Source organism: Rhagoletis pomonella, unplaced genomic scaffold, assembly GCF_013731165.1.
Source record: "Rhagoletis pomonella isolate Grant_MI unplaced genomic scaffold, Rhpom_1.0 Rhpom_scaffold_00818, whole genome shotgun sequence".
NCBI classification, from domain to species: domain Eukaryota; kingdom Metazoa; phylum Arthropoda; class Insecta; order Diptera; family Tephritidae; genus Rhagoletis; species Rhagoletis pomonella.
This window is the reverse complement of record NW_023459372.1, coordinates 34,260-52,961: the sequence shown is the minus strand read 5'-3', so window position 1 is coordinate 52,961 and position 18,702 is coordinate 34,260. Positions and strand designations below refer to the sequence as shown.

At 33.9% G+C, this 18,702-nt stretch overlaps 1 protein-coding gene across 1 annotated transcript; it reads left to right on the top strand.

The window, feature by feature from the left end:
• The first annotated feature begins 13,665 nt into the window (after window positions 1-13,665).
• LOC118751585 (kelch-like protein 4) lies at window positions 13,666-18,415 on the top strand. Its single transcript, XM_036486404.1, has 7 exons — window positions 13,666-13,788; window positions 14,103-14,453; window positions 16,774-17,078; window positions 17,189-17,399; window positions 17,468-17,569; window positions 17,642-17,843; window positions 17,910-18,415. The coding sequence occupies exons 1-7, from the start codon at window positions 13,723-13,725 to the stop codon at window positions 17,948-17,950; spliced, it is 1,278 nt and encodes a 425-aa protein (XP_036342297.1). The 5' UTR covers window positions 13,666-13,722; the 3' UTR covers window positions 17,951-18,415.
• Window positions 18,416-18,702: the final 287 nt, after the last annotated feature.

Sequence of the window (18,702 nt, the reverse complement as noted above, 5' to 3'; positions counted from 1 at the left end):
AAATATTAAAATTATTATTTGTTATTCGAATATGATAATGGTGAAACTATAAATAATAATAATAACAATAATGATAATGGTTTAATTTCCCCATGGAATATGATATTGCACGTTAATTGAAAAATCAAAAACAATTGAGAAAAAAAATGTGTATAATTTTACTTAAATTAACTTCCAATATTTGCGTCCGGACATCTTTAAGAAGATAGAAAAGCGACTATCGCTTTGATAACTTCCAATAGTGACGAAGAAGTGACATAGGCGATAAAATTCTCTTTCATTTGCTGGCCGACGCCAGCACATAAAAACAAAAACGTGGAAAATTCTTGAAATCGGACTTACAGAATTACGACCACTTATCATATAACGATAAATTTCAGAAATGCTTAAAACTTCGAGATTTCGAAATTTAAGGACGCTAATTTCCTCAAAATTGATACTCACAACAATTCCTTAAAACTAATATCATTATTATGGAATTTTATAAAATGGGCGTGGTACCGCTACTTATAAGTTATAACTATATAATTTTCGGCTTCGTCCGAACTTAGACTTTTTCCTTTCCTTTGTTTATTATTGGAAAAAACGGATGCAAGTTGATGAGGCGTGAACACAAATACTTTTCAATGAGCTTTGATATCGGAAAAAAGATTAACATACATAAATACAAGGCAACTAGCGTGAAGCTAAAATCATGACACAATCAAGCACTCCTGAAAGCTAGGGGATATGCTTGAATGTCGCCAGAAAGCCATCTAAGTACAGGTCTAGGCATAGATACTCCCAATAAGTGAATACCGCATAATGCTGAGCAAGCATTTCCTGGTAGACTGCCTATCTCTACTAACACTTCATTTCTTTTAGTTACTTGATCTTGACGATTAAATGATAAACTAGTCTCGTCTGGGTTAGGTAGCCGTTATAATAACAATACCGAGTTTGCACTATACATACATTTTTAGTATAGTGTATACATACATACATTGTTGGCCAGAACAATAGTCGTAATTCTACGATTTGATAAGTTTATTTTTTGTTTTGTTTAATAAAGTAATCATAGTTACGTCACATTCGGCGGTTACTTTAATGATTTAGGTTTTTTTTGAAGTGTGACAGTTTTTGGTAAAAAAAAAAAAATGTATTTGTTTCTATTATTTTTCTCAACACTGTGTGTATAACCTATTAGGCATGTCATACAAGGTGAATGACTACTGAGCCATGAGAAATGCGTGAAGGCTGCTAGGCACCCATACCGGCAAATGCTGAGATTACTTATAATTTAAGAATGTTTCAGGTACTTAGTAGGCAAAAGTAAAGCTTCGTTTATACGATTTTTGAACTACTCTGTAAGGTAAGTTACGGGGAATTTAAACCTGCCATAAAGGCAGATATTTTATGAGAAAAAGTAAACATATATTGCATTTATCGAAGTCAACCCTAACAATAACAATAACAATAGTAACAATATTTATGCATGTATGTGGTTTATGTCGATTTAAGTTTTTGAAAAATTTTGTAAAAAAATATGATTTCTTTTAACGTGCACGTGCATATTCGACCATGCAAATATATACCAATGTATGTAGCTGGGAAGCTGGCTTTAGTATAATGCGGCATTCCCTTTATTATTTAAACGACAAGGAATTTTTTGATGAGACTTAATAAGAATATTGGCTTATTAGTATCGGAACTATTTCTTGCACGTTTATTTGCCAAAAGTTCTTCCACGGCTCGGCGCCAGGGAGTCATTCGCAATTCGTATGCCGCGAATGCCACATTATACTAAAGCCAGCCTTTCGACATAAGCTCCTGTTCCATACGAACAAAGATATATGTACATAGGTATGCACTATTCAAGTGCTTTTGATAAGCAAATAGAAACATAACTAAAATGGAAGAAGTTCACATCATCGGGACGACGTATGTATTGATATAAATTGAAATACTAATGAAAAAATAAATGAAGAAAACAAAAAGCTATACAGGAGCTCAGTGCAATTTTATTAAAGCACACATGTCAACTCACCGTTTTAATTTCCATTTGCAGCACCTTGTACCATGATTCAGTGAACATTAATCCACAATCATCGTAAGATGTCTTGATTAAGTTTACAATATCCATCGCATAAATTTTCGACAGTCTAAATTGGAGTATACGATGACATTTATATAACCAAAGAACAATAAATAAATATGCCAGAGATAAGTGTGTAGATTACGAGTTCACTTTTGGAAAAACGCCAGACTATGCGATAGTTTAGGGTGGCAGTTTTTCGGGTTCAATTGTGCACCTCCAGCAGAACTGCTTGAGAACTGAAGGAAATTTCCAGCAATAGGATAAAAGGTCATTAATGTTGAACTCCTTTAATGGTGCTGGCAGCACAGCAAAGTTTGTATTTGCTTGCCTCGGGATTTTCAGAATATCTTTATATAATTATGCGTGTTTTTATATCACAAAAATACATATCTATTTATTCTGTCGAAGAATCACAAAGCAACATTGTCACATTTACATATTTTCAGTTGAATTTCATTATCGTTTTTCACTTCCGCACAAAATTCTTGCCACTGGTCGCCCTGGCAATCGTCGAAGCAGCCGAGCATCCAACCAATCGCCCATAGGAAAATTGAGTTAATTTTATTTATTCCAATCACTTATCACAAACACTTTTTAATTGTACTTTTCTATAAGTTATTGGAAAATAACTTTTATTTATTTGCACTAGGCTGCGAATGGCTAAATTTACTCGTATTATGCGCACTTGCACTTCTTTCTACTTTTCAGATTAAAATAAATGTGAATTCGCCTTGTTTTCAACCCTTCAAAATTTTTAATGACAGCTGACAGCTGTGGACCATTGACAGCTGATTGGTTTAGTGCTGCCACCTCCTTGCATACTAGCTAATTATTGAGGAATTTTAGAGTAAAATGAAGGATTTAAAGTTTTTTTTTCACAATTAAACATTAAAAGTTAGTTAAAATTTATAAAAGTTTGTTCAAAAACTACACGCTATATAGTATTTTAGCAGGTTAAATATATATTTATATATTACATTTACCAATCTGATTATTTTTTTTCGCTTTCGGTACACAAATGTAAAATTTCGGCTATTCTTCGCAACAGCGTTTGTTCAACAACTCTCCCAGTAGAGGTCTTCGTCCAAAGTGATAAATGGATAAATTCCTTAAAGTTTTGGTAATTCTCTAGGGTGCGGTAACTACCCCTAAAAAAGGTGCGGAAAAGTCGGGAGGGGTATCAAACGACGTGTTTCGGCCCCCCTATTAACAATCCGGAGGGGGGGAGATAATATTATTAACCATTTAAAAGTTATGAACAAAAAACTTTTGTTAAATTTCGTTGTTTTCGATGGGCAATTACACCGACAAAGATTCACTAAATCACCTGTTCACACTTTTTAAACACTATTAAAATATATAATTTAACTTATTTATTAAAGAAACACATAGTTTTATCAACCTTAGATAGATTATTTTGTTATTAAAAAGAAGTTGACAATCTTTGCGAGCTGAAATGCGAGATTGCAAAATAGCTATAGTGCTGCCACTGTATTAGTATTTCGTAATAATTCACTTTTCCTTATGAGATGTGTGCACTGTTCAATGCTTTTCGGTATCTTCTTTCGTTTAATATATATATAAATAATGAATATTTTTAATAAAAAATCGCGCGATTTTTTATTAAAAATTTTCGCCTGCGTCGCTTTTTCCATAAAAATCAATACTTCGATAAATAATGAAAATTTTTAATAAAAAATCGCGCGATTTTTTATTACAAATTTTCGCCTGCGGCGCTTTTTCCATAAAAATCAATACTTCAATAAATAATGAAAATTTTTAATAAAAATCAATACTTCAATAAATAATGATATGGTATAGCGAAATTTGCTATTATATTTTGGTTACAATATCTTATTTAGATGAAAGTAAAAAGAAGAAGAAGAAGAAGAAGAAGAAGTGTATAGTGTATAGTGTAAACTGACTTTAATAGCGCAAATGAAATGTGAAATAAAGTGGCAATACCAGCGATTTGAGGTTATAATAATTTCAGCAGGCGCAAAGTTTGTTTACTCTGTTTTATTAACGAAATATATAAAATAAATGAATAAATGAATAAATGATTTGGTTTGTATAAAATAATACGCGGAAACGTTTTAGTAGTGTGTTAAAAGTGGAAACTGGTGATTTAGTGCATTTTTGACGTGGTAATTGCTCATAGAAAACAACGAAATTTAACAAAAGTTTTTTGTTCATAACTTTTAAATGGTTAATAATATTACCTCCCCCCCTCCGGATTGTTATTAGGGGGGCTGAAACGCGTCGTTTGGTACCCCTCCCGACTTTTCGGCCCCTTTTTTAGGGGTAGTTACCCCCCCCTAGAGAATTACCAAAGTTTTAAATTTATACGCATTTTTACATGAACATACTTTGGTAAATAATTGCATAAAATTGTTTAATATTTAACTTATATGGCTAGTTAGGTTTCATTCTTGCCTCGTCAAATGTGTTCATTTGCTTTTTATGTGTTCGTAGCATAAGCGACCAGCTGGCAACCTGTGAAGGTTGAAATTTGCTAAAATTTTTATATTTATATAGCCATCAAAATCCTCTGATAAACTTCGCTTAAATGGATTTCCATACAAAGTTTGACTGTTAATTTATAAAAATTATACATTCATTATTTTATCGTTTATCAGCAGCTTATCGCTTTAGATGAAGACCCCTAGTAAGTACTAACAGCGAGCAGTGTTGCCAGAAACATTTTGTTAAAAATCTTCGAAGTGATGATAAAATCTTCAAAACCCCATAAAAAGGTTACTGAAACTTGAAAAAAATCTTTTTTCTCTAGAAATATCTTTATTGAACATTTTATGACAAAAAACTTCAATTCTATTATACATTTTTTTGTTTTACACATATGTACAAACCCATAACAGATTTTATGGACTCTTAGTATCCAACATCAGATTAAAGAAATCACACGAAAGGGAGTCACCTTATCTGAAACCTCGACTGGTATCAAACGGCTCGGAGAGGTCCTCCTCAATTCTGATCTGAAGCCAGACTGGCAAGGCGCCAGTCAGTTCGTTGACGAAGGGCTTTAGTCTTTCATACAACACGCCAAAAAAGTTGACACGCATGGCGGGGTCGCCTTTCTTGTGTATTGGGCATAGCGCATTTGAATAACAGTCATCGGGCATGCACTTTATTAGCTCCTTGTCATCGCAATTGAATAGCTCGGCTGACAGGCTGTCAGCTTTAGTATCTTTGTTACTTTTCATCAGCATAATCGATATTCGTATCTCGTCATAGTTAGGCGCTGGGATATCGACTTCATCTTCTCGGGTTCGTCTTTTCCACTTCTTTCAGTGCTGCTGCCATTCAAAAGGCTCGAAAAGTGTTCCCTCCATAAATTGAGTACGTTCTGGAAATCGGTCACTAGGTCGCCATGATAGTTCCTACAGGAGTCTTGAAACCTTCCGTAAGTCGCTCAAGTCTCTGCTGAAAATTTCGGGTGTTTTTTCTGTCGGCCAGCATTTCCAGCTCTTCGCACTCACGTATTTCGACCCCTATAGACTTTTCGCTGGAATCGCGCATATGTTAATTCAACACTCTAAAGCCGTTTTTTTTCGAGTTATGCTCTTTTGAGTTATGACAATATTGAAGATATGTAAAGCAAATAAATTAAACACCCCAATAAACCAAGTGGAAATTGTACATATTTATTTAAATTTCCAATGTTGATATTCAAGCGTCCCTCACTGGAGAACCAACCCATTCTCAAACAAAAGTGGAACATTTTTTGTATGCAAAATAATCTGAGTTCTTCACTTGAGAAAAGCTTGAATATCAATTTGAATTCAAACCTTATACAACTTTTAGTCAAACCCTGGAAAAAATATTGGAGAAAAATGTTGTATTTATATCTACTTAAGAATTAAGCATTTCTCAAAGATTGCAAAAAATTGGAAAAATGTTTCCTTTGTGCGTATTGGAACGTTATAATATTTTATTTCTTTGTTTCTGTCCATTTTTTTTTCATATACTAATTTTGTCGAGCATACTTTGTAGGGAGGAAACAAAAAAATAGCCAAAAATCATCGGTATTTTGCAGCTACTTGAAGCTTGCATCAAGCCAATCAGATCGATCTGTACCCAATATAATTGGCGCGGCTAAATGAAAACTGAGCTATCAAACTACGAAATGACAGCTGATGTTAAGACAGCGATGGTAAAAAAAATCGACAAGACAGATATGGTTTAACAGTGGAAATTTGTGGTCTCCACCTGACATTTCTGTCTCTCCACAGCTTTTTCGATAGAATCTGTAGAAGGTGGAGACGTGAGGTTGGGCGATGGTATATAACTAAAATTAATTAACTAATGATTTATTGGTTGATCATAAATTCAATCATGCAGCGCATACTCCAGTAGTAGTCGACTACGCGTTAGGCTAAAAACATAGTAGAGGGGCGAGCAAAGAGCATCGAGGAAAGCGTCGATTTCAAAAGCGTAGTGAAGAGCAAAAATTAGATACATATTAGGAATGTTAATCCCGGGATCCTTGAATCCCGGTCTTTTTAAGGTCCAAAGTTTCACCGGGATTCTTGAAAAATAATCCCGGGATTTTCGGGATTTGCAATTTGCACTGATGGCAGTAATAGAAACTTCTTTTCTTGACCACTATCGGCTATATTTCTTTTTTATTTAATAATTAATATTTTTTATAAATGTCTAGCTGCGATAGTAAATTTTACCATAAGCCAAATATAATTAAATTGCGTTTTTAGTTTTTCACTCTGACGGCAGTAATTCAAAAAGATTTGAAAAATTTAGAGAAATGTGCTTAGAGAAGAAGTATGAGTATCAAACTAAAGAGGAAATTCTGTAGAATTTAAACAGATTCCAGTTTTTGGTACAGGGGGACTGGTAAGTATTGAAAATGTCCTATTAAAATTTTATCCTTGAAATTTCGCAATATGTATTTGTTTTTGAAAAAATTATAAGTTAAGGACTTATATAAACTCCATAACATCCTCGAATTTCGTCCTTCTAACTTTATCAGCTTAAAAAATTACCTATTCGTCCTTGTGAATCCAAAAAATGTTATTTTTTTTAATTCTAAAGAAATTTTTTCTTGCATTTGGTACCCATATTTTTTTTCTAGGTTGCGTTGAAATTTTTTAAATAATTTTTGGAATTAATCATATCTTTGAAATTACAAAGTCCTTTAAAATAAATCCTGACATCAGAGAGAAAAAATAAAAACGCTACTTTAAATAAAAAAGTCGGTTTCGAAACCATTTATTTATTATTTATTTTATGTCAGGAGAGCTGCTCTAACAATATAGAACCAATTTTTTCGATGTAAGTTGTTGAAAAGTAATGAATATCCAAATCCCGGGACTAATCCCGTGATCCCGTGATTGTGATAACGACATCCCGAAAATCCCGGCTTCGAAAAAGGCTGAACAATTAACTTCCCTTCGCTTTGCTCGCCACTCCACTATGTTTTGACCCTTACTCGCATGACAATCGCTAATTTCTTGATAAAATCAAAAGGCATAACAATGTTACTGATTAAATAAAATGCTCAACGGCCAAATAACTGTTAATTAATTAGGCGCGCACGATAGTACAGATAGTATTTATTTTGTTATGAACATTTGTTTAAGCATCACAGTTTTAGCGTTATGTATGTATGTAGTTACCATGTTTTTAGCTATTTATAACCCTCGACGGGTTTTGGCCAAGTTTCTCTCAAAATAGTTAGATCTGCACATAAATCTGTTCAGGGGGTTTATCTGTAATGCGATGCGAAAACAAATGATTCGCATTGGCGCAAAAACATCGTAAGTAATACACAGGGGTTGGTAATTCACAGAGGTGATTGCCTATCGCTTCGCATTTCTCTGAGTCCCCGCACTCAAGTAGGTATCTGTCTAACAGCTTACGGGCCACAAAGAAGCACACTTCGCTTAAACGGTCACAGTTGCATGCGCTGATGAACTTTCTCCAGCACCAATCAAACTGTGGTTGTTTAGAGATTTTTTTCGAATAAATAACGTGCTTGCATTTAGGCATCCTTTACACTCTCATTGCGATGAGGGTCCCACTTGACAGCAAGCATGAGTAACAAACAAAAACTTAACATTCGTTAAAAATGTTCAATGGCTATGCGCATGCGTAATGCATTTTGCGTGCAGCGGCTCGGACATGCTAAGGCAGTGCTGTACATTTTTTCTTAGCTTGGCTGCAGATTTTTATTTTACTTATTTTTTTTTTTAATTTTCTCTTGGACTTCATTTTCTATTTTAACGCGATTGTCTCGCGAAAATTAACAGAGCGTATGCTACTTTAATTATTGTTGGTTTTTAATGCACTCATCTGTTATAATTCTTTTGCCTATTTGCTTGTTTCTTGGATGCTTTAATTACTGGTTGGTTGGATACGCTGCGAAATTATTCGTGCAAGCTACTGTGTACTTGCCTTCAAGTAAATGTATGCACATTTATAAACTAAATGCATTTTAAATGGCTGGTCGACTGATTGCTAGTTGTAAAAACATCTAATTATATTTTTGTATATCCAAAGTGTGCCATTTTGTAATTTACTGATTTTTATTAAATTGCTAGTTTAATGAAAACTTTTTTACTTAATATGCACATACCCTGCATGGAAAATTAATCTCAAAGATAGCATGGCGTGACTCGTAAACTTTGCACCCCAAACAAGGTAAGGAGAGGTGGTACCTCAGAGGTGGTCCATACTAAGTTTACGGTAGTCTTAAATTTTTATATGAGAATTGCAGTCGGTTTTGTTTTTTGCTTAAAAATTACTTGTATAATGTATTAATCATGTATTAATCATTATACGGCTTCCCAATAGCTGGTTTTTCGAATTAGGAATTTTGCGAATGGTGAAATTTGTACATCCACGGAAGCGAATGGGGATAAATGCATTATGTATTGAAAAAAACTAAAAAAAAATACTTACAATGGGGGAAAAATATATATAAAACTTCACCCGGATACACGGGAAAAACGGTGAATCCTATTAGATGAGATGGCATACAAATTTTTATTGCAGTTCATACCCACATTTTTTTGCAGGCATTGAAGTAAAACGTGCTAAAATCTTGCAATCATTTTTTACAAATCACACACTGTACCCAGCCATCTATTTCTTTAACTCCTTTTAGGCTTTGATACCGATGGAACAAGACAGACATCGTCTAGAGCTTTAGCTAGTGTGATGCTAGAAGGTTCTGTGGCTTCAAATAAAGGGTCCACTACCTCCTCTAAGCAGAATATGTATTTGGGTTGAACATAAAACGTAAGATTATTAAATATCTTAATACCCATTTCTATTTATTCGACCATTTGTGCAATAACATATTTTGGAATTGCAGTCGGATTAAAAGGCCCAATATCACTACCCATAAAACCTGATATTAAATTTTTCGATGCAGCATAATTTATCCAGATCTAAAATAGTTTGTAATTCACCAAACATTTATTATTAGAAAAGGTTTGTAAAATGGTGGTATGGCATATGGGAAAGAGGGATGTGATACATCTGATATCGCTAGCTCTGGCACAATTTACTATCATCACTGACAAAAGCTTGCTGAAATGAAGTATCTGAGCGGATTGGGGTGAGATTTTTTGAGACTGCCCGCATAATACCCAGTGAATCCTTTCACACGAGCTTATATTACTATAATTTCCAGCTTTGGTTGCTGGATTGTTCAGATATGAGATTTTGATTTTACTTAGAGTTTCTAAAAGCTAGAAACGCGATGACTATAGGTGTTAGGGTTATACGCCTTATTTCATTTATTCATTTCATGTATTCATTAGCAAAGGGTCACATTAGTAGGATAAGATTTGTGCCCTTTTTAGTACTAGGATTGGTACTTATCGGAAACTTTAGAATATTTTCATTTTCAACGCGGTCCGATAAACTTACTTAACTTTGTACTCACTCAGCCAAGTACGATTGCTTCATCCTATCTCAAGTGCTGTCAGACAAAATATCCTAACAGAGTTGGTACAGTTCATGATAAGATAAATTTATGGCTCTTGGATCCGTTCAGATAAAGTAGCTCGGGTCATCGATTTGTTTAAAACATTTCAAAACACTAACTATCAATATTTTATTTGAAATTTCAGCCCAAAACGGCGATGTCCTCACATGTTTTTGCAATTCTCTGAGCATGAACACTACCTTTTTCTATAATTATCAGTCCAGTATCACGAAATAAGAAGTTGGTCTCCCTATGTAATTTCTGTGCGGAATTTTGTTTTGGTTACATTTCACACTTCTTTTAATTTCACACTCCCACAGAGTCCTGCATCTGGGGATGCCTCAACTACAACAACAAGGACGCTACACTTATCTACTGTACCAGTAAATGTGAAGAACAAAAAATGTGATTTTTCGTGTTGCCTAAGAAACCGCTGCGTAAAAAGTAAGCTATATAATGTGTCTTTTTGTAAAAATTTTATTCTTCGAAATAAGTTTAAAACGAAGCATTTCCGACGCCTACAAGTCAGGGTATAACTTAGCTTGGTTCTTGAAGAAAAAATTTGCACCAAATGCAGCGGGGGGTATTGAACAAATTTATGTAACATGGGACCATACTTATTACAAAATGTTTGCGTTCGAGAAAATAGTTTTCAAATTGGACACAATTTGTTACAAACAATTTAAACAAATGGCTCTCGATTACACTCGCCCACTTTTGCGCAGTTACAGTAACAATAAAACACTCAAAATGGTTTGTATTTACCACTACAGGATAACCAGTCAATTCAGTCATCAGTCAATTTTTGTTTGCATTTTTTGTAGATTTAGCGCTAAAAATCAATAGACTGATAAATCAGTTAATACTTAACGTTTCCATATGGTGCATCCATATCTCTGCGATATCAATCGAAATTTTTTTCTATAATTTCTGCTTAAAAGAAACGATTCTAATTATTTAAGCAGACTAAATAAAAAAATAAAAAAAATTTTTAACTAAAGATTTATTTTTCAATGTTGAAATTTGATGGCCTCTTTTAAACAATGACCAGTTCCGAGGGCTGTTCTAAACATGCTAATAAATCGCGTATTTTTTAAATTGTAAATATACATAGCTATCAATTTTGGTGAAGGGGCTCTATATGAGAGAAAAATAACGGAGTATTTCCGAAAAAAAAGTTATGTAGGGCCTTTTGCATTGACATACATATGTACATATTTTTTAAGCATAAGTTAACTAATACGAAAGAATATTGGTTTCAACGTCTCAGCGATCGATTAGGTCCCACTTACAATTTATAGGCTCAAAACAATTTCGCATGCATAGCGTCTCTCTAAAAGAATATGGCATTCATCGACTTTATCTCCGTTATATGTATGTATATTAGGTTGGTCTTTAAAAATATCAACATTTAAATTTTATTCCATGTATAAAATAAAAAAAAAACATGCACTAAAATATCTAAATTTAAAAAAAGTTTTCAACAAATCGCTACCAGAATTTTTGCAAAAATTTAAATTTGTTTTTAAAAATAGCAAAAATTCAATCTTATACATTTTTTCAAATCCTGATAGCGACCCCTAAAAATTTGTTTGAAATGTGGTTTCTTGGATGTCTTAATTTTATACGTAGAACAACTTAAAGGGGTGCCCCATGATGTTTACATTTTTAAAGACCATCCTAATGTATATTTCATCCACTTGAAACCACAGTCATCTAAGGTTCTAATTTAGCTGTGATAGGTTTGCTTCATTGGCGGTAGAAAAATTCACAAATGAGTTCCCGTTATTCGTATTCGCATTTGCATTACCAGGTTCGCCTACGTAACCGTATTCGTTTTAGGCGAGGTGTTCGCGTATGTGTTCGCCCGCGTGTTCGTCCTTAGTTCGCATTCGTATTCGGGTTCTTATTCACCTTAGCATTCACTTTCGTGTTAGTCTTCGTATTTGTCTTCCTGTTCGTAATGGTCCTGTTCTCCGCTTTGTACACGCCTTCTTATTCGTATTCATCTTCAACTTCGTATTCGTCCTTGCTTTTGGCTTAATTTTAAACCTCTGATAATTTGCTCTAAATGTTATGGAAGGCGGAAAAAGAGAAGGTTAAAATAGATGCACTTCCGTTACATCGCAAGAGTCATACGGTTTTCATCACAATTTTCCCGTTCACTACCCCCTCTAAAGAGGTATCACTTTTTTAAAATAAAAATTAAAATAAAAATTCTAAAAACAGAAACAAAAAAAATTGTTACAAAAAATTACCTATAGTAGTCGAATTGTTAAAAACAGAAATATATATTTTTTATTATGTAGATGTGTTCAAAAAATAGTGTGATTCACCGCTTTGAGAAATATATATGTATGTTTAGCTGGAAAAAGATATATATTTAAGAGAATCGGCCGAAAACTATTTATCGATAGCTTATAGTGAAAAGATGGTAAGTTGAGTTTTTTTTTTTTTAGGAGAGAGAATAAAAGCCTTCCTAACTCATTTTCTTCAATCAGTTATTTTGCAAAGACCCTAATGCAAGTTTCAAGCTAAAAGAACTTCAAACAAATCGATTTCCACAACGTTGATGACAAGCTTTTGTAGCTGTAGGGGTATTCTCGAAGTATTGCAAAGGCATTGTGCACAGATTGCATGAAAAAAACCCGGTTTTTCTAGGAGACAGCCTTGCAAACCGTGCAGCATGCAAGGGCATTGCAAGAGTTCGACAATACCCCTTATTTAATGCAATTGATTGCAGGAAAGATAGCAACGCCCGTTCTACCACAACGCTTTTTTTATCATTTAATGCGCAAGTAAATGCAGTTTTTAAATTTGGAATTTCACCCGTTTGTGAAATATGCATACACAAATGTATGTATGTATCTAAATACATATGTACGTTCACATGTAACAATTGCAAACGCCGTATTGTTGTCTAAAGTGTATTTCCCCCGTCTGTTTTCTAAATATACATTCATTCGTATCGATGTACATTAGACCGTACCAGAAAAAAAGTTCGCCGTACACCCCTGAATCTACATACATACTTATATTACATATTTTTGAAAGGCAATTTCGAATGTTTTTTGAATTGTTGAATTTTTTTTTTTTGTTGCAAAGTTCATTGACATCGATAATCCCGTCCTAGTACTTACCCACTAGATCAAAGTTCTTATTACCCGAAAATGTCAGTAAATTAAAAATCATTAGACTTTTGCTAAGGAAATTGTTTTGTTTTCCAGTAGAACTATTTAAAAAAATTTTATTGCCGACCCTTACTTAGGGTTTACACCGGACAATATTGTCAAGACAATTATGTCAAAATGATTTGTTTGTTGTAAACACGGCGAATTCATATTACAACAAACACATAATTTTGACTTAATTATCTTGACAATATTGTCCGGTGTAAACCCTAAGTTACTTTTGACCAAACATTTTTTTTTTCGAAGTTGACTTGCAAAAATGCTTCGACTTAGGGGGTACGACGAACTTTTTTTTGCTTGTTTGTAAGGTGGTACGTTCTAATGTGAATATGTACATATGTCAAACTTAGCAGTTTTCTTCGATGTTTTATATATAAATTCTTTACCATACACACAGAACCCTCAGTTGCTTGGTTTGTCTCATTGATAAATAATTTTTGCAGTGTTCACATGGAGGAAGTTAAAAGTTCTAGGCGCTAATCATGACGTCAGCGCTAGAAGAGAAAAATCGTGAAATTATCAACTATGCGATTAGTCACTTCACAGAGGCAAGTTAAACTAAGCTGTTTTGGAAAGTGTATCATACATACGTCAGCAATATTTATGCGTTTAAGGATTTCCTAAATACAGGCAGTGGGAATAATCGTTACTTAAAATTTTCATTTATTTTCAGTTCATTTGCAAAATTGTTATTTTATGATATCGATAAACAAGAATCTAAAAATTACACCCGAATTCATAAAAAAAAATATAAACCTACTTTAAATGCTTTGTAAATCGAATCTAATTTTAGCGACTAAATTCTTGATTTTTATAGAAAGATACTTTTAAGAGAATTACTTTTATTTTCTATACACTAAAGGTCATCGTCAGTCCAGAGTTTCTTGACTTTTCGCCAGAACTTCTTAATCAGATTTTAAGCGCTGATAACCTCCACATTGACTGTGAAGTGGATGTCTTTCAGGCTATCATTAGATGGTACGAACATGATAAGAATACACGTGCTACAAACCTTTCGTTACTAATGAGCTCCTTGAGGCTGGAGCATTTCGATGGCATATTTATAGACAAAATTATGAAACCTCTACCGGGTTGTGCACAGTTAGCAGAAAAGGCATTAAAATTGATCACAACATCAATGGATACCGGGGGCTATACAAAAGCGGAAAATGAACGGAAATATTGCGGATTGTTGATTTTAAACGATGTAAAAGTAAGTTGAAGAATTAAAAAAAAAATTATACCTAAGCAAGGCTAACTTGCAGAACATCTTGAGTTAAATACATAGTTCAGTCCTCCAACATTGAATACCCATGCAGAGTTGAGTAACCCGTGTTAAAATACTTCATTAACTTGTTTATTAAATTAACTTCGAATTACAGTCAACGTCAAAAATATGAATACATTGCCGTATTGAAAATTTTATTTATTTATATTTTTCAGACCAAATTTTTCTTATTTTTTATAAATATATAGTTCTGTCAACAGCAAAAATCAGCCGAATATATATTTTTTTATGTTATATAGATCTCGGGAAAATTCAATAAATATCAACAAATTTCCATCAAAATTTTCAACTTTTCAATTCGATTTCTTAGAGTATTTCGAGTGTTCAGATTTGTAGTACATAAAATTTTAACATAATAAGGTGCAAGTTTCAAGTCTCTAAAAATTACTGTTGATTTTTGATTTCTTCCATATAAAAAGAGGTTTTGTTTATGGAAGAAAATGCGCAACATTCTTGACGAAAAAGTATTTTTCTTTTGATGCAAATTTTTTGGTATTTCTTGAATTCTCCTAAGTCTATATGAAATTAAAAATATTGATTCTGCTGGTTTTTGCAGTTGAATGAGCTATATTAAAAAAAAAGAAATAATAATAATATTTTGGTATGGAAAGTATAAATAAATCATATATGTAATACTCCTATATTGGCAGTAAGAGCTAGTACCGTCCGAAAACACTACAGTACAGATATATCAATAAACACGTACGAAAGAAAAGAAACACATACGTTTATAAATAAACATGTACACGACACATTTACAAAAACGGCACTCAAGTACACAATACATTGACAAAAACGGAACTAGACCCTGCAAAAAATGGGACTAATCCGGGATGACTCCGGGAGCGATCGCAAATGGGCATGCGACTAATACCACTTTTGATCTCTTTATATGGAATGAACTGATCGCTTTTGTTCGAGCATGTCCTATGAAGAGACTAATTGTTCACCTTTATACCCGAACGGGTATAAAAAGCGACTAGTCACTTTTAAAAAATAAAAATTAAAATTTGCGCCAGCTGTGATTCGAACCGGGGTGCTCAGTTTTGTTAGGCGAATACTTTCTCTGTGTGCCAACGTCGCACATGAAATTTCATTGACTAAGTGCATACATATCATTAAATCGTTCATAGTACCCGTTAGAGATGAGTTGGGGACTAATTGATCTCCAATTATACCCATAAGGGATGAGTCGAGACTAATTGACCTCCATTAGTACCCGTATGAGACTAGTTGGGACTAATTAATGCCCAATTGTACCCGATTGAGAGTAATCTCGGAATACTCTCTTTAGAAATTAGTCGCACAATTTTTTGCAGGGGACTGTCTCGCTTTGATTTCGGAATGCTTACACATTGAGATGTTAGCTTACTACCAATATAGACGTATTACATATATGAAATAAATACAATTGTCAAAACGTCAGGGTTTTCATATTTTTAACGCTGACTGTATAAAACAGATGGCAACCCTCGTCAAATGTTTTTTTTTAAATAAGCTTTCTTAAATATTTTGATTTAACTTGCTAATTAACCTGTTTTTACATTTTTCAACAGGTAGCAACCATCAAAATTATTTTCGAAATAAATCGTTGTTGAACCGTTAATTGATTTTAACTTTTAAAAACCGTGGCAGCTCCCTTCAAATAATATCCTATATGTTAATCGAGATTATAGCCTATTTGTGTGCCAAACAACTTACTCGCAAAGCTTCACATTTATAATTTGAGTGCATATTAGCAGGATTCCAAACCGGACTTATTTTGGTTTTAAAAAATGCACTGGCACGTTACAACAATTTTTAATTCCTGTAGAATGGACCATAAAAGCTCAAACAGTCAACGACGTAACGTAGACGTAGGTTGACGCAGAAACGATCTACTTTATGTGAATCGCGTGTTAACGAAAACTCACCACCGCATGGCGGTGACGTTGCCGTTGCTTCTCTCTCTCTCTCTATCAACAGTAAATTTGATATGCTGCTACGTACGTCAACCTACGTTTACGCTACGTCGTTGACTAACTGCGCTTTAAGCAGAGTTAAGAAGTTAGCCTTCAAAAATTGTCGAGTAGTTACCTAGTAGGCTAAAATCTAACCCTCGGCGTTGCAAACCAATTTGTCAATTTAACCAGTGTTTAAGTGGTCCTGAGCATATTAAATTTCTAATGCTCGTACATGTGTATATGTATGTTTACCATAGATTTTATATGTCTTATCTGCTGTCTAATTAATTTACATTTTATAGAAATTAAAATACATCCTTCGCTATAATTCAGCGCTGAAGAAATGGCAAAAATGCTTCGAACTTAAATTCAGAGACTACAGCTATGGATTGGTTTACTACGAGAGTAGTCTGTTCTTTATTGGTGGCCGCGGGCGAGGTGTCCAAAGAAACAATACTGTTAAACGATTTAATATGGAAACATTTACGTGGGTGGAAATGGCAAGCATGTCCAAGCGTCGTGATGATCTGTGTGTTGTGATGCTAAATGAAAAGATTTACGCTTTTGGTGGGCATGATGGTGGCGATCCTTTCAATACAGTTGTGATGTATGTACATACATATCGCTCAGAGACTGTCACAACTCAAAAAACGAAATTTTTGAACAAATGATGCAGAATTATTGTAAGCATTATTAACAGTATTTTTTTTTTTTTAGGTTTGATATATGCACTAATCATTGGCAAGTACTGCCGGCAATGTCAGCTCACAGATATGGTGCCAGCGTTATCGCATACAAAGAAAAAATCTACATATTCGGTGGATTGGGCATTGACTGTCAGCCCTTGAGTACAGTTGAATGTTATGATCCAAAAACCAGCAGTTGGACGACATGCAGCAATATGAATGGGGCGCGCGGTTGGCCTGGCGTAAGTAAAAAATGAAAAAAAAAAAACGGTTTATAAAAATGGACTTATGTGTTTATGCTAAATTGCAGATTACCATATTAAATGAATTCATATTTCTGATTGGTGGCTACAATGAGGGCATGTTAAATACAGTGGAGCGCTACGACCCAAAACAGAATATATGGCTCGAGGTACGGTACATATGTACATAAATGACATTCTTATGCTTGTTTTTAATTTTTCAAATCCTCACCTGCTCGCAGGTCGCACCGTTAAGAGTAGCCCGCTTCGGCATCTGCGCCATCACTGTCGGCAAACGGATATGGGCGCTCGGCGGTCATGATGTGTATACGGTGGAAGAATATAATTTTGAAAATAATGAGTGGAACGAAAAACAGGCATTACCAATTTATGGTCTACACAGCTATGTGGAAGTGCCAAGTCAGCTGGTTGATAGAATGCAAAGTAAATTTTTGTGTAAATCACTTTAATTATATATTCAGCTTAATAAAAATTTATTTATTTAATTAGCAAATTGTGCAAAAGAAAAGGTGAACTGTGAACGGTTTTAGCTTATTAGCACGCATTGTGTGACGCGGACACGCATTGAGGCGATTTCATTTGTCCACCGAGGCCACTCGTCGATTTGGACTTTTTTATGAGGTTACTCGAGTGACCGTATTTATGAGAATAAATTTCACACTTTGAAAATCATCATTCGTCAAGTTATGGGCAAAATCACACCCTATATATGTATGTCGACATGTGGTCGAAAATGTCTCGAAAAAGACGAATGCTTAAACTCTCCTAAGTTACACACACATTAGCAAATTTTTACTTTTGTTCATTAATGAGAAAGTGTGATCTACTCCGATAGTCAGGCAGCCTTGAAAGCTTCAGAGAATGCAAAGTCCCTTAGTAAATTTCGAGAACATTATTGAAATTCTATTCATATGGTTTCATTTCTTAGAAATCGCAGCATCAAATTGATGAGTTAAACTCAAAACTCTTTATTTTACTTGTTTTTGATATTCTTAACACGGTCAAATGCGCCTAACGTTTTAAAAATTAAATTTTTAAGAGAAAAAAAATGTATTAACAATTTTGTCAGTATTTTGGTTATCTCCAAAAAAAAAAAAAAAAAAAAGCAGTTATGGAACTTTAAACTACTTTCTTTACAAAAACAAAAGACACCGTTATATGCATGATAAAAACATAACACGGTAAAACCATTGTTTGCCAACGATATAATTTTAAAATTCAAAACTCAAACTTCCACATACATTCTCATTTTCAATCTCAAACAATAACAATTGTGAACAAT